This window comes from Erithacus rubecula, assembly GCF_903797595.1.
Source record: "Erithacus rubecula genome assembly, chromosome: 15".
Classification (NCBI taxonomy): domain Eukaryota; kingdom Metazoa; phylum Chordata; class Aves; order Passeriformes; family Muscicapidae; genus Erithacus; species Erithacus rubecula.
In genome coordinates this window covers 4,805,593-4,829,747 of record NC_136667.1, presented here as the reverse complement: position 1 = coordinate 4,829,747, position 24,155 = coordinate 4,805,593, and the positions used below count along the sequence as shown (strand labels likewise).

The 24,155-nt window shown below is 47.5% G+C and overlaps 2 protein-coding genes across 3 annotated transcripts in view; both read left to right on the top strand.

The window, feature by feature from the left end:
- LOC306808565 (putative P2Y purinoceptor 10) overlaps positions 1 to 24,155 on the top strand; it is a 104,740-nt gene that overhangs the window by 50,540 nt on the left and 30,045 nt on the right. The window lies entirely within an intron of this gene.
- On the top strand, positions 8,065 to 20,387 carry LPAR4 (lysophosphatidic acid receptor 4). Of its 2 annotated transcripts, XM_079319254.1 has the most exons (3): positions 8,118 to 8,463; positions 9,300 to 9,372; positions 17,907 to 20,387. In XM_079319254.1, the coding sequence occupies exon 3, from the start codon at positions 18,060 to 18,062 to the stop codon at positions 19,104 to 19,106; it is 1,047 nt and encodes a 348-aa protein (XP_079175380.1). In that variant the 5' UTR covers positions 8,118 to 8,463; positions 9,300 to 9,372; positions 17,907 to 18,059; the 3' UTR covers positions 19,107 to 20,387. The 2 variants fall into 2 exon arrangements, with proteins under 2 accessions (XP_079175379.1, XP_079175380.1); XM_079319253.1 differs by lacking the exon at positions 9,300 to 9,372 and having other exon boundaries at positions 8,065 to 8,463.

The following is a 24,155-nucleotide window of genomic DNA, read 5'->3' as shown; positions in this document are numbered from 1 at the left end:
TCCCCTGCACGGGGGGACAAACACTGCAGTGATGTGTGGGCTGGGAAAAAGCAAACCTCAGGGAATGTCAGAGAGCAGCAGCTGGTAAATCCATACGTAGGAAAACAAACAAGGCTGGGCTTGGATTGTCCAAGTTCACAGCAGAGGTTACTTTACCTTGGCAGAGCCACGTCCACGACTTTGGGCTCGGAATTCCTGCAGCAGAGCTAAGCAAAACCATGTGTACTGCTGGAACCAGGGGAGGGTTTAACTCCAGGGCTGGGAAAAGGGGGATCAGGGGGGTCCTGTGGCTCTGCACAGCTCCCTGAGAGAGGGGACAGCTGGGGGAGAGTTGTGCTCCTCTCCCAAAGAAAGGGACAGGAGGAGAGGGAGCAGCCTTAAGCCATAGTGCAGGTTGGACATCAGCAGGAATTTCTCCATGGAAAAGCTTTGGAAGGGGCTGCCCAGGGAGGTTTGGAGTGCCCATCCCTGGGGGTGTCCAAGGAACTCCTGGAGGTGGAACTCAGTGCTCTGGGATGGTGACAAATGGGGATCAGTCACCCATGAGAGGTCTTGTCCAGCCTCAGGGATCCTGGGGATTTGTGAGAGGCTCAGTAGGATTTTGGGAAGTGGTAGGAGGGGTGTTTTGGGAAAGCTAAAGAGAACAGAAAGAGGGGAAATAATGTTTGGAGAAGAGGTGTAACAATGACTTGACAGAGAAGGGAGAGGCTCTGGCAACTCCTGCTGGAAAATGTGGGCTCAAAGCAGGGTTCAGGGAGGATCTGCTCCCGCACAAAGTGCTCCAAGGAACCATGTCAGGGGAGCTGAGAGGGGTGAACTCTCTGACCAGGGACCTGCCATGTGTCTGTGCTATTTAAAGATGTGTCAGGGTTGGGATAAATATAGAACTGCTCAGAATGGTCCAAAAAGTCACCTTGAGTTCTCATGGGAATATGAATGGTGAGCTTCAGATGAGTGCAGCCACAGCCAGAGCTCCCAAGGGAAAAACTCCCTGTGCAAAACTGTGGAAAACTGCCCTGCATGGGCTGGGACTGGGACTGGGACTGGGACTGGGACTGGGACTGGGACTGGGACTGGGATTGGGACTGGGACTGGAGCTGGGCTAGCCCAGCACCCAGGAACATCTCAAGCACTGATCCAGCCATGGCTGTGTCCCTGTCCAGCTGAAAATGGGGACAAACCTCCCAGATTTCTTCTTGCTGAGCAGATGTGTGGCTGTGGCAGGGCAAGGATGGCAAAGGGAAGCATAAAAGGATCCTCAATCCCAGAGGACCCAGCAGGTCCCATGGAAGCAGGGCTGCAGGTGCTGTTATTAACAAACAACAAAACCCCATTCTATTATTTCCCATTCCCCACTTGGCTTGGGGGAGTCCAGCATGATTAATAATTCGTGAAATTGCATTGCCAGAAACAAGAAACCAGCAGGAAAGACTTAAATCAGACTCTGTAAAACTAGAGGGGTTGATTTGCTTCAGTCTATTCACTTCAGTCGATACAACCACTATTAAATGTTGAGTAAATTCCTTGCTTTATGTAAATCCTTTCCCAAAGGAAAAGCAGAACAGCAAAGGAGGGAAGAGAGGAACCCAGGAGAAAATCCTGTGCTGGCTCCAAGCCACAGGAGGTGCAGTTGTCCCTCCCTGGTCACTTAGTGCTGATAAAATGGGAAGCCCATGAATTATGAGTGAGGCTCTCACATTTCATGGAGAGCTGTTCCCCAGAGTGGGGATGTGTGGGAAATAAGAATAAGATTTTTTTTTTCACTTTTGTTCACCAGAAAACACCCAGAGTTGGTTGATGGTCACCTTGTGCAGAAGGCAGGATTGGTTGGGGTGATGCCTTTTTGGGGCTACCTAAAAGCAGAGGCCAGACAGAATTAAGGGAATAAAAAGTGGTTATATTTATTGAAGGGCCTTCAGATACATTTTGGGCAGACAAAACTCCCCAAGGAGCTACACCCATATTTTCACACTTTTATAAATTTGGTCCATTTGCATATTGGGGGGTTAATCCTCCAGTTACAGCTTCAGGTAATGAAGTCATTTACCCCAATTTTGCTCCCCCCAAAACTCATTTTAGTCTACATTTCTCAGGGTGAGGTGTCTTTGACAGGAATTGTTGTGTCTGACCAAAATGGGAAAGCAGCAGCTGACACTGGATATGGAGTTTAGAGTTACACACTGAAGAATTGTGAGATTACAAACATGTGAAAAATAGAAAAGCTAAAATCCTAAGGTGTCATGGGAGAAGTGTGGACACCATGAACAGAGAGCTGACTGCACAAAGGGACACAGGGACAATGACACTGCAGGGGCAGGCAGCCAATGAATGTTCATTTTGGTCAAATTTTGGTTAAGGTTGGTTAAGTTTAGAGTATAAAAATACTTGTTTTATTCTAATAAATGATCTTCTGAGCACCAAGGAGGTCTGTGTGCCTTTGCTCCCCATTGCTGCAGGGGTGTGATGGGGCAGCCACACCTTGCCCAGGCTTGGAAGGACATCAGGAGTCAGCAGAGGAAAGGTAAAAGACAAAAATAGAGACATTGCCCTGTTGGGGTTGCTCTCCTCTTTAAAATAAAGCTCTGGTAACAAAGGGAAAGGTTGTAGAAGGAATTCCATCCTTATCTGGGCAGCTCCTTTCCCTGGCATGTGAAGCTCTTCTTCCCTCAGGAGTCCAAATGCTTTTAGCAAAGCAGCTTTAATTTGGTTTCTCTCCTGGATTTCTTTGCCTGCTGCTCCATTTCCAACCTGGTGGTCCTGAAGGAATGCCCAACTTCTGCCAGGAGATCCTGTGGGACACCAGCAGGAATTTTGGGTCATGAACTAGAGGGTTTGGGATGAATCTGAACTTCAGGCTGGGTTTCCAGTGGATGCCAAGTGTTTATTATGGGCTGGAGAAGGGAGGGTCAGGAGGAAGGTCAGGTCCTGGTGTACCAGGGTTGGGGGGGTTCCCTGATGGGCATTTTGGGGCCATTGCCAAGGAAATTCTTACCTGCATCTTCCAGGGGTATGGAGCAAACCCGGAGCAGACAGCCTTGGCTGCTTTGCCAAAAGCTTAATTGCAATTAGTGAGGCTGAGGGGAGGCCAAAGTCCCAGCAACAACTGGAGAGCAGGAGTGAAGCAGTGGTGGCATAACACAAATAAACCTGCTTGGATTTGCATAACACTGGGAGTTTGTGCAAAGCAAAGCTCAGGCTGGGCGAGATTAGCTCTGCTAATGAGCTTTGCTAATTCAAATCCTACAAGAGAGGCACAATTTGGGTGTTTGACCCTGGCTGGGCACAATCACAGAGCTCCCTGTGAGCCCTGGGCTGCAAACTGCCTCATTTTGGGGTTAAGAGGCAGAATCCCAGACTGGTTTGGGTGGGAAGGACCTCAAAGCTCATCCAGTGCCACTCATTGCCACCAGCAGGGACATCTTCCACTGTCCCTCCAGCCTGGCCTGGGACACTTCCAGGGATCCAGGGACAGCCACAGCTTCTCTGGCACCTGTGCCAGGACCTCCCCATTTCCCTCCTTTGCAAGGAATCTTCAATCTGTGATCAAACCCAGTCACTAAAAGCCATTATTAACACAACAGCAATGCTGTGCTCCCTGAGGACTGAGAATTTTCCAGGTCTGTGCTGGAGGATTTCTCTCCATGGTTTTGTCTGGTTTTCCATTATTCAACCCATGTGGCTTTTACCACTTCCCTTGGGAGCCTCCAGCAAAGCTCAATCTCTTCATTGTTCCAAACATTTCCTGATATTCAGCTGCTTCTTCCTTCTATTCATGCCCAGCAGAATTGTGCTCCTGCCTGGCTGCACCCTCGATTGTTTGGGGTGCTCCCAGCACTTTTAAACTGGGAGTTTTTGCTCCCAGAACACAGAATAAATCCCCTGATTTCTCATGTCTTTGGGATTTGTTGAAATTTAACCTACCTCTGTGCTCCTGCCTAGGAGCAGCAGCCAGCCCTGGACATATCCTCATTTGGTGTCTTCTCCCTTTATTTCTGCCCTGTGGTGGCTCTTCCTCTCCATCCTTCCCAAATTTTTTTGGTGGAACTCATTTTGCTCCAGGGAAACAGCAGTTTAGCTGCTGTCACATTCCAGGTGCAGCCCAGGGAACTGTGAGGGATGAAATGTGGGTATGGGAGCTCCTGCTGGCACTGACAGCTTGGGTTGGGAGGGACCCTAAGGATCATCCAGTTCCCTCTGCCATGGGCAGCATCACCTTCCAATCCACTATTCCTGCCTCAAAACCAGGCTCCACCATGTCTGGAATAGGAGCAGCCACCAGGATTTAGAAAAAAAAACCAGTAAACCAACTCTACATATCCTGATTTTTGTTAAAACTCTGCTCTGCAGGATGGGAAGAAAAAGAGAAGAGTTTTGGTGTCCCTTTGGGCACAGCTTGGGAATCAGCTCTGCCCAGCTGGAGTGGGTGGGCTCTGCTGGAAAACACCTGCTCCTTTTTCCAGGGATAAGATTTGGGAGTAGCTGGATCCTCCTATCAAAACAACAATGTCCATTCCCACTGGGATCTGTCCCTTTGAAAAGGGGAAAAGGAGCCAACAAACCCATCTCCCCCAGAAAACACAGACATGGGGAATTCTGAACGTATCCTGGAGAAGGGAATGACCAGGAATTTCTTTCCTGGATGTCATTTCTGCAGGGGGACACAGTGGGCTTGATGTGGTTGTGCTTAGAAATTGCTCCTGTTAAGGGGAAGATGAGGAATGAGTGAGAAGTCTGCAAAATTAATAGTTTCTCCATCAACAAGAGAAATTAAAGGCTCTGAAATGACTTAGACAACCTTGGAAGAGCCAGATTAAATTCCTGTAGGATTTGGGAAGCAAAGGAAAGAGGAGTGCTGGGAACTGGGAGAAGATGACTCTCCTGACTTATTTGGGATAAAAGAAAAACAAATTATGAAGACAAAATATGAGATTTTGAGGGATATTCAGGTCCAGGCTGTGGTGCCACCAGAATTTTGGATTTGCCTGACCCAGCAAGCAGCACAAATTTTTATTTTACCTTTTCCCAAATTTCATCAGCTCATGATCTTGCCTTTGCTTAAGTGCATTAAATACAGAAAGGCCCAAACATTTGGAAAAGAAATATCTTGGCATCTATTGGCAAAAAGTTCTCCTGGATAGGAAAGTAATGGAACGTTAAGTGCTGATAAATAAACAAACTGAGATTTTTAAATGAGGCCCTTTTAAAATTGCAAGGGGACGCCTTCAAATGGGCACTTGCCTTTTGTTTTTCTTCTTTGCCATCTCTCTGCAGCACTTAAAATTATTTAAAAATTCTTCTAAATGCTTATTAAAAAAAAAACCAACAAAACTGAAAAGATGATGTTTTGCACTTCCGTTTGATTCCAAAGGGATTTTTGGTTGCTGTGTTATAAAACTTTTCAAAAAAAGGTTTCAAATGGAAGCCCTGACAAAGCATGGAACATTAGGAATTCTGCAGCATTAATGAGCTCTTGAAGAGTCAGAGAATCATGCAGTAGTGGAGTGGTTTGGCTGAAGGGAACTTGATGCTCACCCATTTCCACCCCCTGCCATGGCAGGGACACCTTCCACCATCCCAGGTTGCTCCAAGCTCTGTCCAACCTGATTCTGTTCAGGAATTTTCCTTTAAAATCTTTTCTAGCATCCACCATGATCTCTATAAAGTGGTATTTTTTTCTCTTTTCTGCTATTACTGATCTTTTCCTTTAGTTTTCATGAGAAAACCCTCAATGGAGGGTTCAAACACAATTAAACCTTTTGGTTTAATCACCCCAGTAATGATCCTTTGGGGTCACCCAGACACTAAACATGATTCCACAGGAGTTGTGGTCCTAAAGCTGATGCTTTAAAGGTATAAGAGAGAACAAGGCAGGATATCATTAATGCATTGCAGACAGGCAAAAAATTCCAAATACAAAAATTTGAGGCACTGAGTTGATGTTTTGGGCTCATGGGGGTATCCCCTTTCCTAGGCAAGGTTCCTAAATCACTCAGATGCCACCAAGGATGCTCAATTTGTGCCACACAGCCTGTTCATGGACTCCATAGAAGCCTCAGGATGAACCAAAGCCATGCAGCATTTAAGGGCCAAATGAGTTCCGCTGGTGCAGGAAAGAAGAGGAAAGAAAGGAGCAATAAAGGAATAAATTTAATGCCTTGATCATGTATATTCCAGTGGCCTTCAAATGCCAGCTGGATTTGGGTTCTGATCTGGCTCCTTGGAGGGCTCCTAAGTGCCCTGAAGTAGGAAAATTGGCACCAGAAAGCCTCAATTGACTGAAAATACTCAGCAGGTTTGACAGCAGAAGAATTAAGTGTTAATCACCGGGAAATGCAATATGCTCCTTTTCCGGGCAAAATTATCCCATAAATCCAGGTGTTCCTGCCTGGCTGAAATCAATGGGAATTGCAATCCCAGTCCCAAAGCCACTCCAGACACAGCCCAGAAGTGTCATTCCCATGGGGTTTCTGTGCATGGGCAGCAAATTCTGGGAAAAGGGGGTAAAATTTCTGCTTCAAGCCATTGTGCCTTCTCAGCTTTCCAATAAGATAACAGCCTTGGTTTCTCTTGTTTTCCAAAATAACTCCAGATTATTGATGTCCTGCCAATGTTTTAACAAGGAGAGTTCACTAAATCCCACCCTGTCCCAAGTCTAGGACGAACACCATGGGATCAGGGTGGGGACACCAAGTGGGTTGTGCAGAGATGAAGAGCCCAGGAGTCTGCTCCTTGTTTTTCCATTTTAAAGCAAACACATTTCTGTAACTGGAACCAAGAAGAGAGGCTGCCTCCTCCTTTCTTCATGTTTGGCAAATAAACCTCTTTTAAGGGCACTGTGTTGGAAATGTTTGTACTTTATTTATTTAAAGAAAAAGATACACAGAGTGGGTTGATAGCACAACATTTGGCCTATTTAGGAGGAGAAGGATAAAGGCATCCATGTATTCCTTTGAGTGCCTTGGAGGGCAGCACAAATACATTGCTCTGGGCATGTTTTCTTTCTCATCAATAACAAAAATTGCATGTTCCATAGAGAAAAAGTTGGAATTTTAGGGGGGTTTTTGTGTGATCTCTACAGGTTAGAGAACAGTATTATGGCTTAACCTAGAGATTGCACTTTTCCAGCTTTTAGTTTTGGCTGTAGCAGAAAAAATACTCCTATAAAAGAAAAAAAACTCCTAAACCAAGTGGTGACAGAACAACCTGCTCGCTACAACTTCTGGATTTAATGGCAGCCACGGATGGATACAAAGCTGGGATCACTACGGTGGTTTAGCAGGATGAACTCCACAAAGGGCATAAATCCCATTCCCAACCCCCTGTAACATTTTAAGGAGTTGTTCTTCCAGCCCTTGAAGTTCCCAACAGCTGAAGACTTTTGTCAGGAGAGTTTAATTAAACCAATAACTCCGGAGAGAAAGCAAACATCCCAGCCAGGCACAGCTGCCTGGGTCCGTTCCAGCTGCAGCAAAGTTGGCACAATCACCACATTCTGCCTAAATTCTTTAAGAGGCACAGAAGTTTTGGGTTAAGATTTATGCTGTGTTTAATCTTTAAGGGGCCATCAGCCTCCTCTCTAATGGGTTTGCCCAGCCAGGGCAGTTTTGAAGCTCAGGCTCAAGATGTTAATCTGGGAAAAGGTTTTCAGTGAGCTCATCCTAATCTGTGCCAGAATACCCAGTTCCTGACATCCTCGTTTCCCTAAAAAAAGCTTTGTTGGTCAATGGGTTCCCACTGAGAGCTCTCACCCTCGCATGAGAATGGGTGTGAAAAGCAACCGCATCTCCCCAGGGATCAGAATTTCCATGCACAGCCTGAAAATGCCCACAAGCCACGAAACTGGGTTTCTGCATAAATCTACTGGTGATACTGGCGGCTCTTCCATGATGAGCCCTCTGTGACAGCGATGCCTTTGGCCACGCCGCCACCATTCCCCAACATTTTCTGCTTTTACCAAACAAATAAAATAGACTTTTGCCCACCGGGAGGGGGGAACATCTGCCCCGCCAGCGCTCTCGCTCCGAATCCGCGCTCCTGTTTTTGGGTTTCGTTGAAGCGGGAGCTGGCAGGGCTCGTCTTGAGCAGCCCCGAGCTGTTACATGAGATGTTCAGGAAGTTATTTGCATGGAGGGGATAAAAGCCCGTGGCAGCAGCCGGGCGAGCTGCAGAGGCGACTCAGCCACGGTGGCCACCAGCCCGAGGAATTACACCCACCGCAGCTTCACAATGAGTTGTTTACTGGCCTGGGCTGCCTGTGGGAAGAGCCAAGGCGAGCGGAGGAAGAGGAGAGACAAACACAATGCGAGCGAGACGCGTTAGGGGGAGGCTGGGCTTTCGCGGCAGCCCCGGCGTTTCAGCCCTATGGAAGCAGAGAGGGCTGAAAAGGGAATAAAATGAACCATCCGCCGCCTCGCTGCTGCTGCCAGCAGAGCCTCGTCCCCACCTGAAGAGCTGATATCGAAGGTAAGAGGGGGACAGAAGCAGTTTTTAGGCAGATGCACCGCGCCGCTCTCGGGGGCAGGCTCAGCCACGCTTCTGCGAGTATTTGTAATTACGGCCCTGGAAAAGCAAAGCTGAGCGGTTTTCCAGCAGGAACCCGGCAGCTCAGACTGTTCCAGTCAGCTCCTCTGAGAAGATTTAAAACAAAACAACAACCCCCCAGCCTAGCAAACAGCGCCTTTCTAAATCTGCCTAGGGAGATACTTGATATTTTATTTTCACCGCCAACTTTGCTTTGCAGCTTCTTAATCTTACCCAGTGCTTTCCTGATTCTCAGCTCCCCCTTCTGCTCTGCTCCTCACTTTTTTCTTTTTCTTTTTTTAATTGGAAGGCAAAACAATTACGGCCGCGGGAAGGAAAATCCCGAGCTTTGAGCAGCTTTTCCCTGCTCGTTCCCATCGGGCTCTCTCTCTCTCCCGGGCTAATTGCTCAGGAAATCCGCGCTGCTCATTGTCGGGCTGTCCTTAAGCTGCTAATTCCGAGCTGGGAGAGGCTCTGGAAGGGAATCCATGGATAGAGCCCCGCGAGAGGGACCCAGCGGAGACCCGGGGCGGGGCGGGCTAATAACACATCCCTGCCCAATGGAAAGCGTTTCCTATGGAGACCCCCAGGAGTTCCCCCTGCCCAGACATTGGGGCCATTCTTGCGTCCCGTTTTCCCAAGGCACGATGGCAGCAGCGCTCGGCAGCCGCGATCCCGCTCGGAACAAAGGCCGCCCAGCGCGCAGTTTGAGGATGAGCGGCTGAACTTGCACCGAGTGGGATTTTTTGGGGATTTTTTTTTTTTTCGCGTGGGAATAGCCAGGCTGGTGTGGCAGGGACACAAAGGATCGCTGCGGGTTGTCAGGGAGCCGTGGGGATGGTGGCGGTCCCGGTAAGTTTCCCCCCCCCCCTTCCCAAAATTCCCAATGCCCCCAAATTCCCAATGCCCCCAAATTCAGGAAAAGCCGCCCGGATTTCACGGCAGCTCCGGGTGGGGAAGATGAAGATGAAAGCCAGGGTTTCACTGGGGATCAGCAATGTTTTCCCTCCTGCTCCAACCCTGCCATGGCTGCTTAAAGGGAGAAAAACGAGCTCCAAGTTTTGGGGAAGTAATTCCTGTGTGAGCTGCTCCTCCAGATTGCAGGGAAATGGTTCTGGCTCCCACCGGAATTCCCCATTCCCATCGAGATTCTCGTTGTGGCACTGCAGGTGACAAGTTTAAGACTTTTCTGTCCTGTTGTTTGTTGTGTGTTTGTGAAAAGGATCCCTTGGTTACAGCTTTCTTTTGTACTTGAAGTCAGTGTCATAAAAACACTTTAGGCTAAAAATGGCTTGGATATAAGTGTGGCATTCAGCTTCGTTTAAAGGAGGGCTGGTTCCCACAAATTATACAAAAAATTAGTAATTAAGTTATAAATGATATACTGAAAACCTTAAAAATTAGATTTATCACTTCAGCTTCGATTCATGGCTGGAATCTACTCCTTTAAAACTGCAAAATTCAATGAGAAAAATTCAAAGACAGCTCTAAAAAACTATGTCTGAAGTAAAATGAAGGATGAACAACATAATATAAAGATTTGGCTGCTTGGAAGAGAGAGGATTTAACACAATATAAGCACATGGCAGAAAAACTTGCAGGAAAAGTTTGGAGGTTTTAATGACATTCCCGAATCATTGTTTGAGAGGAGACAATTGTGTGTGGTTTTTGTGTTGCTGCCCTATAGGAGCAGCACAGTCAAATCCAGAGGATGGGAAGTGCAAAGTTCACAGCTTGGTGATAAGGACATTCCCCTCTTGTAGTACTTTTCCATCTTCTTGCCCTTAGGAGCATTCTCTAAAAACACAACAGGCAGGAAACCCTGGTACTTTGGGGGGTTCAAAGCCTCTGCATTTTAAAAGAAACTCCTGAAAGACATAGGAGGGAGGAAGGGGGTGGGAGAGGAGTCTGAACAAACATTTCCCTGGAATCCTTTGAGGCTAAAAATGAGAATCCTCCTCGACTGATAAAAATCGATGTCTTCCAAATTCCAGGATCAGGAGCTCATCTCCACACAGACAAACACAACAAACACCCCAGCTCCCCACTCACCTTCATGTAGGGCATTGCAATGAGGCACAGAACTGCAGAGCTGCACCTGGGGCTGCTGAGGAGCAGGGATGGAAACATTCCCTGGGCAGGGAGAGGATGGATCAGTCCTCCAGCGGTGACCTCATGGCTGGAGCACAAGAGCAGGCATTAAAGCAGTTTTATCCAGAATTTAGGACAGGGTGCACTGTTGGAGAGGACGTGGCAAAGCAATTTGGGATTCTGTCATTGTGGCACTTGGAACCATGATCCATCCGTGCCAGCTGCCCCTCACCTTGCTGACAGCACCTTTGGGATTTGGGGCTCTATTTCTATTTCTGAGCATCACTCAGGTCGGGGCTGTGTGGCTGGAGTGGCGTTCCCAGCCCGCTGGTGCTGCGGGATCCCAAAAGAGCCGGCAGGGAGCCGTCCCTGCGGCTGGGCGGGGTGGGGATGGCTCCTGGAGCACTCGGCCACCCTCGGCAGGTCTTTCCAGGTCAAGCGTGCGTGCAGAGCCTCACTCTGCTCCTCCAACATCGCTCCTCCTCCCTGAATAAGGATCCGATTTAGTCCCGGGCAAGGGGAGCCACCACTTTCCACAGAAGGGAAATTCTCTCCCTGAAAAGAGGAGTTCTTTATTCCCAGAGCAGACAGTGGCTCTGCAAGGTTTCCTCCTGCACCAGCTCCCAGTTCAGCCCCATGAAAAGGGTAAAGATCCACCCTGCTCCAGAGCCAGACCTGCCTGAGCTGACCCTGGCTGCAGGAAAATCTGCTGGATTATTTGTCATGGGTTTGGTTGGTAGAAAAAGGAAGATCTCTTTATCTTGGCATGTGAAATTGGGGGACATTCATCAGTCCCTGAGCCCTGAGACAGAGGTGTGTTCTGGCAGCAGAGCAGATCCTTTCCCTGGTCAAAGCATGAGCTCATCAGGCTGTGAGACCCTGTAAATGCACAGCCACAACAGACCTCTTCTTTTCCTCCAATAATATTCCCATTTTCATTTCTTGAACACGCTAACAACTCGCCCTCTTCCTCCCCAGCATGTTTTACAGATGGATATAACCATATTTAGCCGGAAAAGCAGCATCCAGCCCTTGCACGATGTCAAAATGTCATTGCCTTGCCCTCATCTCATCATTAGAAATCTGATTTCTAAGAAACTTCAGTGCAGAAGCATTGCTGCTTAGCTGAGATTAGATATTTCTGCAATGTGGAGTAATTTCTTAGTTTTTTAAACACTTTACAGAAAAAGCCAGGTTGGACAAGGCTTTGGGGGTGGAAGGTGTCTCTGCCCATGGCAGGGATTGAGCAGGATGAGCTTTAAGCTGCCTTCCAGCCCAAACCATCCTGGGATTCTACAATCCTCAAAATTTCCCCTTTTCTCCCCAGGATAAAGCCATTTAAGAGAATAAAGGCCTATTAGACCAGTCCCCTGCAGTAAATAAATGCAGTACACAGATCCCTCAAGGTCCCAAACACAGATTGTGTTCAGCTAAAGGAATCCAGGCAGCCCCTCCAGCCAGGCCACCTTGCCAAGGTGAAATTGGTGTTTGTGCTTGGGGCAAGGCAAGGCAAAAAAAAAGTCCATAATTTCTGGATAATGGGAGGAGAAGGTTCAGCTCTCCCATTTCAGCAAAGAGAGTGCAGAGGATCCAGCCCAATGGGATGAGGATGGGGTGGCAGGAGGGCTCCATGTGGCTCAGAGGAGCTGAGGAAAGGCAACAAGGAAGGAGCCAAAAAGCCAATGAATGGCCAAGGAACCACTGGAAATTGTGTCAGGGAAAGCAAAGAAAGGCAGCTTGTTGGGCAGGCTGCTGACTGGGAACTGTGAGCAAATAAACCCCAGCCTGTTGTTGGAGTCCCCAGTGGCTCAGGGAAACAGGAGTCTCTTATTTTTTATGTTGGGTTTTTTTTTTTTTTTTTCCTTAGCCACACTTTGTAATGAACCAGAGCTACATCAAGGACACAGCAACCTCCACCACAAACATTATTCCTGGGTGAAAACAACCTGGTCAGACAGGGTAACTTTGCTTTTCAGCACTTCATCAGCTTTTCTTTGCATCTAAATCTTGTCTATTGAGTCCAGCTCTGCCATTATCCAGCAATCCCCTCTCGGTGCCAGACCTATCGCTGCAAGCAAGCACCAAAGGCCGAGCAAAAAGCCGCTCTTACAAGTGTTAAATAATGCAAAGTTGGGGTGAATCCCATCGTCTCCTGGCTGCTGCCCAGCCCCTCCGGAGGCTGCAGGGGATGGGGAAAGGCAGAGCACGCCAAGGGTTAAAGGGTGATGTAAATGGAGAGAGACATTCTCCGTGCAAACAAAAGGAGAGTCATGCCCTGAGGATCAGTGGCTGAATATGGGGTAAGGCAGCTCGCGATTCTCTTCTGAAGGAAACATTTTAATTAGCTCAATCCAAAACAGATACAGCCCAGAGAAGGCACCACGAGCAGGAAATGCTTTGTAAATCTCAGAGGACAGTGAGGAGACAACGGCGGTGCTGAGCAATTAAAAACAAGAAAAAAAAAAAGGGGGGGAAGAAAAAAGGAGAGCGCCTTCAGGGTTGGGGCTGAGAGGCTCAGGTTTCCTTCTCTGCTCCATCCTGGAGAAGAATTAGATTGGGGTCCCGTCCTGTGCACGACAGAAAGGAGCTGTTGGAGGGGTGTGAGGGTCCCAAAAAGCCAAAGGCAGCCCAGGGCAGGGACAGGAGCCGGAGCATCCCTGCGCTCACTCCTGGCTGAGCGAGAGGCGGTGCCTCCTCCAGTCCCACCGTATTTTGGGTTTTTCTGTCACAGGGCATTTGACAGCAGCTGCTGAAACCTGCCTGAACCAACCCCAGCTTCCCACAGGTACAGGAGGGACGATGTGGCACCCGCAGCACGGGCTGGGGAGTGTCAGCTCCGGTGACACCGAGCACAATAAGTGTCAAAGCCATGAATAAGAGCCTTCCTGCCCTGATTTTTAGGCTAATCACCCGCAAATGTCCCCATTCCCCGGCATACCGGCCGGGCATTCACTCTGATAAACCGGGCAAGAATGGCTCTTTGAAGCTCCACAAACCTCCACGGACTTCAAAGTCCCACTTCTGTCTGCTCCTTTCCTACTGTTCTCCAATACATCACTTAGGATTAGGAAATGAAAGAGATTAAAGCGTTTCTCCTTCCCAGCGCTTGGGATCGTCAATGGAGCTTTGTTTACAGGCAGCTGCTCCGCTTCCCACCCTCTAATCCCAGACTTTCCAGGGAGGGAACAGGCGAACCTTCCTGGGAATCTGGAGCTCCGGAGAGGATGGAGCACTCACAGACACTCAGCGACCCCAAACTGGTGTCCCAAGCTATTTCCCATCCCTACACCTTACTCTGGAGAAGCCACATCCAGCATCAGCTACCCCAGCTGGTCCATCAGCCCACACTGCTGGCACTGGGAAAGCACCAGCTCCTGCCCTGGCAGCCTCCAACAGGGAAAAATCAACCACCAGGTTACCCCAAATTGGAGGTTTGTCCTAAAAGATGCTCCCAGTTCACACTCGCAGAGTTCTCCGTGAACGAAACCAACTTTTGATGAAAAAAGAAAGTAGAAATAAGTGGAAATTCCATTGCAGGAACTGACATGCTTAGTTTTTCAGATAAATAAAGGTTTTTTTTTAAATATATAATAGTTTTGATTTTATCTATTCAACCATTTGCAGTTTAATCTTATTTTATCTATAGTCACCAGTATGGAAGAACCCAAGTCCTACAGGCTTACACAGAATTATCATCTCTGCAAAAATCTGCCAAAAACCCCAAACATCTCCTTATTTGAGATAAGAAAACAAACCCCTTATTTGAGCCTTCTGCCTAGTTAAAGTGGGACAAAGGAAGGAAATAAACCCCAAGAAGTTGCAGAGCTGAGTTTGTTGTAAAGCTGCAACCCTGGGCTCCATGGTGGGAGTAAGTTACACATCCCACAGGTGTTGTAGCAATGGGGTGAGGAGCAGGGAGCTGCAAACCCTGGAGTGAACGGAATTCTTGTCAGGAGAAGGCAGAAATAAAGCTCTTGCTGTGCCCCAGGAAAATCCCTATTTATTTCCAAGGTTGGGGGCTGAGACCCTGTGAAAACACAAGGAGTGGAGTCACAACCTGGGACAAAACCCAGAGAATCCTCCCCAAACCCCACTGTCCTGCAGGTTTGGGCTTCCCTACCTATAAACCTTTGTTTCTCAAGATTGAAGAGATAACCTGAGTACACACCATGACAATCCAGCAGAGATCCTTCAGCTTTGGGAGGTTTTCCCATCAGGGCTGTGCCAGAGCTCCCAAACCCAGGGCTCAGCTGTTTAAATGAACACACAGGGTGTCCTTCACCTCCAGACTGATAAAGTTCCACTCATCTGACATCTCACATGACTAAAAGAAAACGTGATGATGCCAAAAAAGCCAGCCCCAAACTTCATGCTGATTTTTCTGATCCTTAGTTTGCTGCACATGTGGAGAACAGGGAAAATGGGATAATGGAATGGCAAGGGCTGGTTTTAAATTTGTTTTTTTTTTTCCCTGCAGTAATTCCTGTTCTAACAAACAGTTACTCTGGATGGAGCTGCTGTCTGGCAGTTTGGAGGTGTCTTGGTGTGCTGGGAGGAGGAAATTCAGGAATTGTAAACAGGATACCCAGGCACCATAGGAAATAACACCAACTTTTCCTCTCTTTTCAGTCCATGGAGGATAGGATATTTCTTCTATAAAAGAGCAAAACTCCAGAGGAGCTACTCTGCTGAATCTCACTCTGAATAATAGGGTTTTGCTGCTGGAGGTTTGCTGGTACCATCCTTGCAAGGAGAGAGAATATTCTGAATTTTATCACACTAAACAAGGGTCTATTCCATTATACTCCTGCTGTGCTGGACTGGCCCCCAATTTAAATATAGGATTTAAAGCTTTTCCCTGTCTGAAATATATTGAAAAAAACTGTTTTGTCATCCTGTATCTACTTAGTTTTTAAAAACATATTGCTTTATTTTTTCCCAGCAAGGCAACAGCAGTGGTGACTGTGATGTCCATGAAGAACATCCCACTACTTTATTTCATAGTGGAAAGGAAGGAAAGGGAATTTTACACTCAGAAAACTCAATCTGTGGACTCATCCTACAGAATTTAAAGCACATGGCTGGCTTTCAAAGCCACTTGTCAGCTTGTTTAAACACCTCAGGGTTCCATAGGTAAACAAGCCAGGCTGTATTTTAAAGCCCATAAGTTAACTAGACAATTGCTGGCAGGCAATTCCCAGGGATTAGACACTGGAAAAAACGGGATTTGACCTTGGGGCTGTCTGGAGCAGAGCAGGGAGAAAAGAGTGAGGTGATGGAGCATCTTTTTTCTTGTGTGTCTGGGTCAGGCTGACAATGAGCACTTGGTCAGGAGCAAAGGTGAGAATTCCAAAAGCACCTTTCAGACAGTGGGTACTGCCAAAAGCCAGGCCAGGTTGGGCAGTGGGTTTCCATCAGGCTGTGTGGGGTTTTTAGGGACACCCAATCCCTCTGAGATCTCCCCAGCAGGACCCAGAGTGAAGCCTGGAGTGGCACACCTGGGGTTCACATAGGGAATGACATTCCAGCATAAACACAATCTCCTGGTGGAGATACCAGGGATGTCTGCACTGGGAGGGAGCTCCAAGGCAAGCATTTAATGTTTTAGGCTGAGGGTTAAGCCAAGGCTCAGCTGTTCCTGTTGGAGCTCATGTCATCTTTCCAATCCAACTTAGCTCTTGTTTAAAGGTATTTGAACTTTCAGGCAAAACCTTTCTTTTTTCCCTTTCACCACAGATCCAAAGAAAATGAGTTCAATCCCACACTTGAGATTTTACTCCTGGCTTCTCATAAATTTAAATATTTGATATTATTTTTTAGCTTGTTTCCCAATAAAGCTCATTTAACCATGAGTTTAGTATGAAAAACACCTCCACAGGAGAGACCTCCAAGTTCCAATTCATCTTTTTGGGTGTCCAAAGGATGAAATCATCTGGGAAGGGAGATCTGGGCATCTTCCTTTCCTGCTGCTTTGCCAGGTGCAAAGGTGAGGTGCTGCCTGCTCCCAGCATCACCAGATTTTGGGAAGCCTGTGGTTCTCCAGGCACTCCCAGGTGAGGAATTTGCCCCTTCCACTTGGCAAAGCCGTGGCCATCCCATCTTTCCCAACACTTGCCATTTCACCAGCAAGGCTGACAGCTTGCATGCGAGAACTCCCAGGAGGAAAACATATGGGAAACATCTGATTTTGATAATTTGAATCCCAAATTGTCTCAAATTCATGCTTTGTTTTTAATTTTGTTTGTTGATGTGTTGCCATTGCAACCTTTTACACGACTCAGTGACAGGTTTGGAGCTGAAACTCCTCTGTCAGGGGATCACTCTGGAAAGGATCCCACTCTTCACAAGGGTTCACCTCCAAATTACCCCCAGTTGTGGCTCCTAAATTTCTTCAATTACAAGGAGATTCCAAACGAGTTCATATTTGGTTGGCTGGAGTTTGTGAGGAAAAGGTCTTTCCCTTCATGACCCAACTTTGCTCCACATTTCCAAGAAGTGCTGAGCTCATCATCCAACTCACAAACCCTCCTTGCTCCAACGAGGAGACTTTCCAAGGGATTATCCTCACAGGCATTAAAAATACTCAAAATAGCCACAGAGAAGATCCAGGGAGTTCAGGAAGCACCTATGTCCAAGTGAAAACATGCTCACTCCAACTCCTCATGTCTCCAAAACTTGTTGAGCTGGGACAAAGTCTCACAAGAGTGCAGTCCGTGAGATTTCCCAAATTTCACATTCCAAACCTCAACAAAGAGTAGGAATGAAAAGCAGCTGTTGGTACAGCTTAGAGGAATCTCTCTTGGGGAAGTTTTACACTTGCAAAAAAAATTCCTTTTGGAAGTCACACAGTATTTGAAGACATTTTTAAGCAAGGAAAAAAAAAGCTAACGTGGTTTTGGGAAGTGTTTTTGATAAACATTTCTGAGGTACAACAGTTTTCCACTTTGGAAAACCTTTCCAAGGGGAAAGTTGGAATTATCCTAGAATGGTTTGGGTTGGAAGGGACCTTAAAGCCCCTCTTGTTCCAACCCCTGCCATGGACCTTCCACAGACCAGGCTGCTCAGAACAATCACTCTCCTTCAAACAGGAGGATGAGGGAGTGATGGAAGGAAAGGCCAAATTCAGTAAATTCCTTCTTCAATGGTGAAAAACCCCAATGAGAGTGGAATAATGACAAGCTCCAAACTAATCCCTGCTCTTGTTTGCACATCCATCGATTTGGGGATTTCTCTTGCACAGCCACTTTGGGGGACTGGTTCAAGACTGATGGCAGCTGTGTCTCTCTCTCCTTTAGGATGAAAGGATCCATGGGGGAGATGCAGTAGGAAGGAGTCCAGCCACCTCCCTGGAATGTGCTCCTTCGGGAAGGGACGGGCTCCCTGCCTCATTTTATGGATGTCACTGAAGTAGACTTTGAAGGCCTTTGGAAGCCCATCCCAGACTTGGCATGGGAAACCACAGCAACAACCATACCTGCCTGACAGATGATTCCTTCAAGTACAACCTGTACGGAGCCGTGTACAGCGTGGTCTTCATCCTGGGCCTGATCACAAACTGCGCCTCGCTCTTTGTGTTCCTGTTCCGGATGAAGATGCGCAGCGAGACGGCCATTTTCATGACCAACCTGGCCGTTTCGGACTTGCTTTTCGTCTTCACCCTGCCCTTCAAGATTTTTTACAACTTCAACAGGCACTGGCCCTTCGGGGACACGCTGTGCAAGATCTCGGGCACGGCGTTCCTGACCAACATCTACGGCAGCATGCTGTTCCTGACGTGCATCAGCGTGGATCGCTTCCTGGCCATCGTCTACCCCTTCCGCTCGCGCACCATCCGCACGCGCCGCAACTCGGCCGTCGTCTGCGCCGGCGTTTGGATCCTGGTGCTCAGCGGGGGCATCTCGGCCTCGCTCTTCTCCACCACCAACGTGTCCAACACCAGCACCACCTGCTTCGAGGGGTTCTCCAAAAGGATCTGGAAAACTTACCTGTCCAAGATCACCATATTTATTGAGGTGGTGGGGTTCATCATCCCTCTGCTGCTCAACCTGACGTGCTCGTCGCTGGTTCTCCGGACTTTGCGGAAGCCGGCCACCCTGTCCCAGATTGGGACCAACAAGGAGAAGGTGCTGAAGATGATCGTCGTGCACGTGGCCATTTTCGTCGTGTGCTTTGTCCCCTACAACTCCATCCTGTTCCTGTACGCGCTGGTGCGCTCGCAGGCCATCGCCAACTGCTCCCTGGAGAGGTTTGCCAGGACCATGTATCCCATCACCTTGTGCATCGCCACCCTCAACTGCTGCTTCGACCCCTTCATCTACTACTTCACCTCTGAGTCCTTCCAGAAGTCCTTCAACATCAAAACCCAGATCAAAATGGATTCTCTCTTCAAGACAGAGGTGCCGCTCACCAAGACGGCGCTGCCGGCGCCGCAGGACGAGATCAGTGACCAGGCCATCACCAACGGAGGGGACCCCACGTCTGAATCCCATTTCTAGGGAGCTGTTTACACAGGGAGTTGTGCCCCATTAACTCCTGATTAGCACCAGGTGGCAGCTCCAGGAAATGGGGCTCCCACGTGGGGTTAATGAAGAAAAGCTGCTGGGGGACAGACCCTCGCACCGGGACGGTCCCATCGCATTCCACGGGTGAACACAAAGTGTGAAAATCCCCATGGATCCTCCTTTGGAGATTATGGATAGGCTACAACACATGCATCAGCTCAGGAGGGAACAGAACAGCTTCTTTATCCACAAGATGCCAACATTTGGCATTTTCCCCCCTCAGCAGTTGACATGGGACCAGTTGGGAAATAGAAAATCTCATTTTCATAGAGAATCCTGCCAATATTTCTGCCTTCTGGAGGTGCATCCTCATCCTCATATGTTAACTCAGTAACTTCCCACAATATGTATGTTTGCTTACAAAGGCATAATAAAAGCTTGTGGCTTTTCCTTACTCCACTGCCAGAGTGTAGAGCCTGGTTTTCCTAGAGACTGGAATTTATGGAGAGGCTTGAAGTGTAAATAATTGTTTAGCAATTAGGCAAAGGAGTTGCTTGGTGACAGAAAAGATAATAAGGAAAAAAAAAAAAAAGATAATTATTACTACAGTTTTGAAACATGACGTTTCGTTTTTATCAGATTAAGCTGTCATTTAATTTATTTGATTATTTTTAATGCCACATCTGGGGAGGAGTAAAGAGCTCATTAATGATCAGTTGCACCTGGGCTTTTATATCCCAGGGGGTTATATGATTATTTCTGGGAAGGGCTGGACTGTAAAGTCAGCTGGAGAAGGGTTGAACCCCCAGAGTTCTTCCTCCCATATGAAGCTGAGGCAGCTGCAGGCCCAGGAATGCTGATCCCACTGAAATATGGACCAGTGGTGTCAGAGCACCCAATCAAGGGATGATCTCTGCTTCATGGGTTTTTAGGGCCTCAAAGTAACTCATAAACCAGTTTGCTGCACTCTTTTCTTAGCTGGTTATAGCAATGTTGTCTTGTTTTCCAATTAATTTATTTCCTTTTCTTTTAGAGATTACAGAAATATATGGAAAATTAATTATTTGTATGTGTTGTATTTTACCACCTGGTTCCTTTCTCCAGCTCTTGGCTCGTGTTTGGAGCTCAACAGCCCTTCCCAGGCTGGTTCATTCTTAAGTGTAAGACACAGAAATTAGGAGAAATTTTAATTTGAAAAAATATAAAGTTACAGCTTGTTAGCTCTGCTGTCTACATGACCATGGTAAAGCTACTTCTAAGGCTATATTGCCAAAAAGAGAGACAAATTATTAATTGAACAGATGTTTTCCACTCAACTCTATTTGAAATCTCTCTGATGAAGCCTCATGAGATACAAGAGCAACACCTCAAAGGTGATCATTAAAAGCAACAGAGGTTTAAGTGTGAGAAGAATTCAGCTGTAAAATGTTAATGCTTCCAAGGGAATATTTATTTAGCACTGCATTCACTTTGAATAAAGAAGTCAGTGGCTAACCAAGGTTGAGAGACCCCAAAAATTATTCTTTTTCAGTCCTAAAGTGTCACTTATTGGAGAAAAGCATATGATCAACTCATTATACACAGAGAGTGTGAGAGCAGCCAAAATATTCTATTTCAGCTCTGGGTTACAGCAGTATTTACTGGAAACTTGCACACAGGACTGGCCTGGGAAGCTGTTCTGGAGATTAAACCCTCAGACAACTGCACTTTGGAGAAAGAAAATGTGAAAGCAGGGAGAGATCATTGAAGAAAGGTGGTGGAATGAGGTCAGAGTGGCAGGACAAGGGATAGGCAATGACAGGTAAATTGTCAGCCCAAGGGATGAGCTGGGCTTTGGGAAGGGGCAATACTTGCCATTTAACCAGTCTCTTGTCCCTTTTCCTGCCTGTGTCTCTTTCCTGCAGGACCCAAACTCTTCACAGGGAATTTTCAAACCCATATTTCCTTTGGCTGATCAGCCCATCTCAACCATGAAATGTGTGGATTTCAGAGAAGTTGTTCCTGTAATTTCAGAGCAAAGGGCAAAGTGTGAGATTTGCCAGGCTTCCCTACAGAGTTCTCCCTGTAGAGCAAATCCTTCATCCCAGGGCAGAGAGGAGGGTTGGGGAACCATCAACAGCTCTGGCACACCCCAAACTCTGTGAGAAATGGAGCACCCCATCCCAAAACCCTGCCAGGAACTCAGACACAAGCTGGATTTTTAGGGATGAGAGAGGGGAGGAAAAAGAGCAGAAGAATTCACTAACAAGCTCCATTTCTAAGAGTGGGGGAGAGAGAAGGAATGAGAGTGAGGAGGATTCACTAAAAAACTGAGGGTGCATTTAGAGCCATAGAATAGCCCAAGCTGGAAGTGACCCACAAAGATCATGGGAATCCAGCTCCTGGCCCTGCACTGGACAGCCCCAAGAACCCCACTCTGTGCCTAAAAACACATCTTCCTGTTTGCAAGAAAAATATTTGGAACATAAGAAAATGGTCTTCTCTGAGGCAAACCCCTGATTAATTCAGATTTACAGAGATGAGAATCCTGTTTACACTCAGCTTGTTCTCAGCAGGAAACATCCAACTGCCAGCTTGGGAATCTCATTTTAAAGCTGCTGCTTTACACTTGCAAAGCAAGAAAACATTTTGAGATCCCAGAGTTTGTGGGGTTTGGGAGCTTTGTGGGACAAGGCTGTTCTTATATCTGGTGGCTGCGGAATTTCTCATTCCCAGAGTCCTGAGACATCTTCTGCTCTGGATGTGCTGCACAGATTTCCTCAAGTGAAAAAAAAAGAATCCAGGCTAGAAACCACTGTCTGGGCTTCTGAGGGAAATGGTAACAGAGAGGAGGGAAAGAACTGCCTGGGACTGGACAAGCTCCAGGCTCCACATCCATGGCCTGCCTGTAATCCCAGCATAATGGGTGTCTTTTTGGGAGCCAAACCAGTGCCAATGCTTACAAATTTCTGTTTGCAGTTTTATGGGGTAAGAGCTGTGGTGGATATTCTCACATAAAATGTAATCCTATCATCCCGTGCCAAAATGCCAAGTGAAAAGATCCATTATTTTGTAATTTAAGACCTCATAAATTATATGGAGATCACATGATGACTGACACTCACATCTGCTGGGACAGGTCTTGACTAATCTGTTTTTTTCTAGGTCAGGTACACTGAGTACACACTCCATGGTTTGTGGATAAATAACCAATTATGCATTCAGAGAGAGGAAAAGACATTTTTCAGATGTCAGCGAAGCCAAGCTGGGAGGAGAGGGTGGCAGAAAATTGGATTCCCAGTTTTTCTGGCTGAGGGGCAGCTGAGTGCTCCTCCCCCTGACAAAGAGCTGCTGTCAGCAAAGACAGCACAACTTCAAGCTTAAAAACAAAATCAAATTAATTAAAAGTCACTGCCTTTAGCAGAGCCTGAGACAGGACCCAGAGATCCTAAACAAACATTAATCATGGATTTCCCTGTTCCCATTCCCCACTCCTCCCACAACATTCACTCACCACCTTTACAGCCCATTGCCCAGCTGGAAAAACTGCTGTTCCAAAAATGCTCCTGAGCCCTCTGCCCAGCTCAAACCACCCTGGGGTGGCCACACCTGTGAAATTCTGTGCCAGTCACAACAGGGGGAATCAGGGCTCTGCTCTGCAGCCCCAGGGAAGCTCCTCTTGCTGCCACCCTGCAGTGGGGGAAAGGTGCCAAGCCTGGTGTAAATCTTGGGTAAATCTTGTGAAAATCTCCGCCAGCTTTGCACAATCAGTGCAAACTACCCAGAGTGACATCTATGAACCACAAGGGCAAAGAGGCAGCACCAGTCAGGTATAAAAGTCATGGGTTAGCTCCTGGATGAGCCAGAAAGTTCAGGGATGGAAAGTTCCTGTGCTGCACATCCCATCAGCCAGCCAGGCTCTGCTCCTCCTGTCCCTGCTCCCTGCATGGACCCAGCCTTGAAATCCCTCTAAAACAAACCCTGGGAAGTTTTTTTGGTGGCTCTCCCTGAAGTTCTGTGTGGATGAGGGAGGGAGGCTCTGCTGCCAACCCAGCAAAAACACACAGAAGGGATTTCCCTGTGCCAGAGAGAAGCAGCACTGATAAACTCCTCCAAAGCTGTGTCCCTGCAGAGCTCCCCCATGCCATCCCAGGGGGAGGGTTTGCTGTCACAGGCAGGAATTTGTCCTGTGGAAGTGTCCCTTGGTGTCACCTGCTGCCACAGGGAACCCCAAGGCTTTGTGCCCAAAGAGCTCTCAGGGCAGGATTTGGGGATAGGAACAAAGCAGCCCTCACTTCACTAAGCAGGGTTTGGTGCTCAGCATTAATTGAAGAAAGAAGCAGAGTTGTTCTCTGTGGATTAGCAGCCCAAGCCTTGTTACCCCTGTAATTCCAGGAAAGCTGTATTTTTTATTTCTGAGTGCTGACCCCAGGCTGACCCCAGAGCCAGGCTGGGTCTGAGCTGTGTGCACCCTCTGACACTCCAAGGACCATAAATCATCCCTGGAATCATGGAATTAGGGATGGAAAGACCTCCAAGATCATCAAACCCAACAATCAATCCAGCCCCACCATGCTGACCACAAACCCACATCCCCAGGTGCCACATCCCCACATTTCCAGGGGACACTCCACCCCTTTGTTTTACAATGCTTGACAACCCTTTCTGTGAAATAATTTTTCCTGATATCCCATCCAAACCTCTGGCACACCTTGAGGCCATCCCCTCTCATCCTGTTGTGATATTTGTATATATCTCCTGTATCTCCCTGCAATCCTGTGCCATGGAGATGCCACTTGGAGAAAATTAGGTTTGTGGGAGGTTCAGGGGATTGAGGGAGATCTACCCAAAACATCTTTGCTTCCCACAAGAGTGGTCAAAGATCCTTTTCTCTGGGTTCATATTCCAGCCATGGGAATATTCTCCCTTTCCTTTTTGTTCTGCCAGGATCTGGGTAGATTTAAATGTTCATTCTGCCCAAAGTGAAATCCCTGGAAGTGTCCCAGGCCAGGCTGGAAGGGGCTTGGAGCAACCTGGGACAGTGGGAAGTGTCCCTGCTCATGG

What these genes read in the sequence shown, in the direction of transcription:
- LPAR4 (XM_079319253.1), top strand. Translation starts at nt 18,060, where the DNA reads ATGGGAAACCACAGCAACAACCATACCTGCCTGACAGATGATTCCTTC.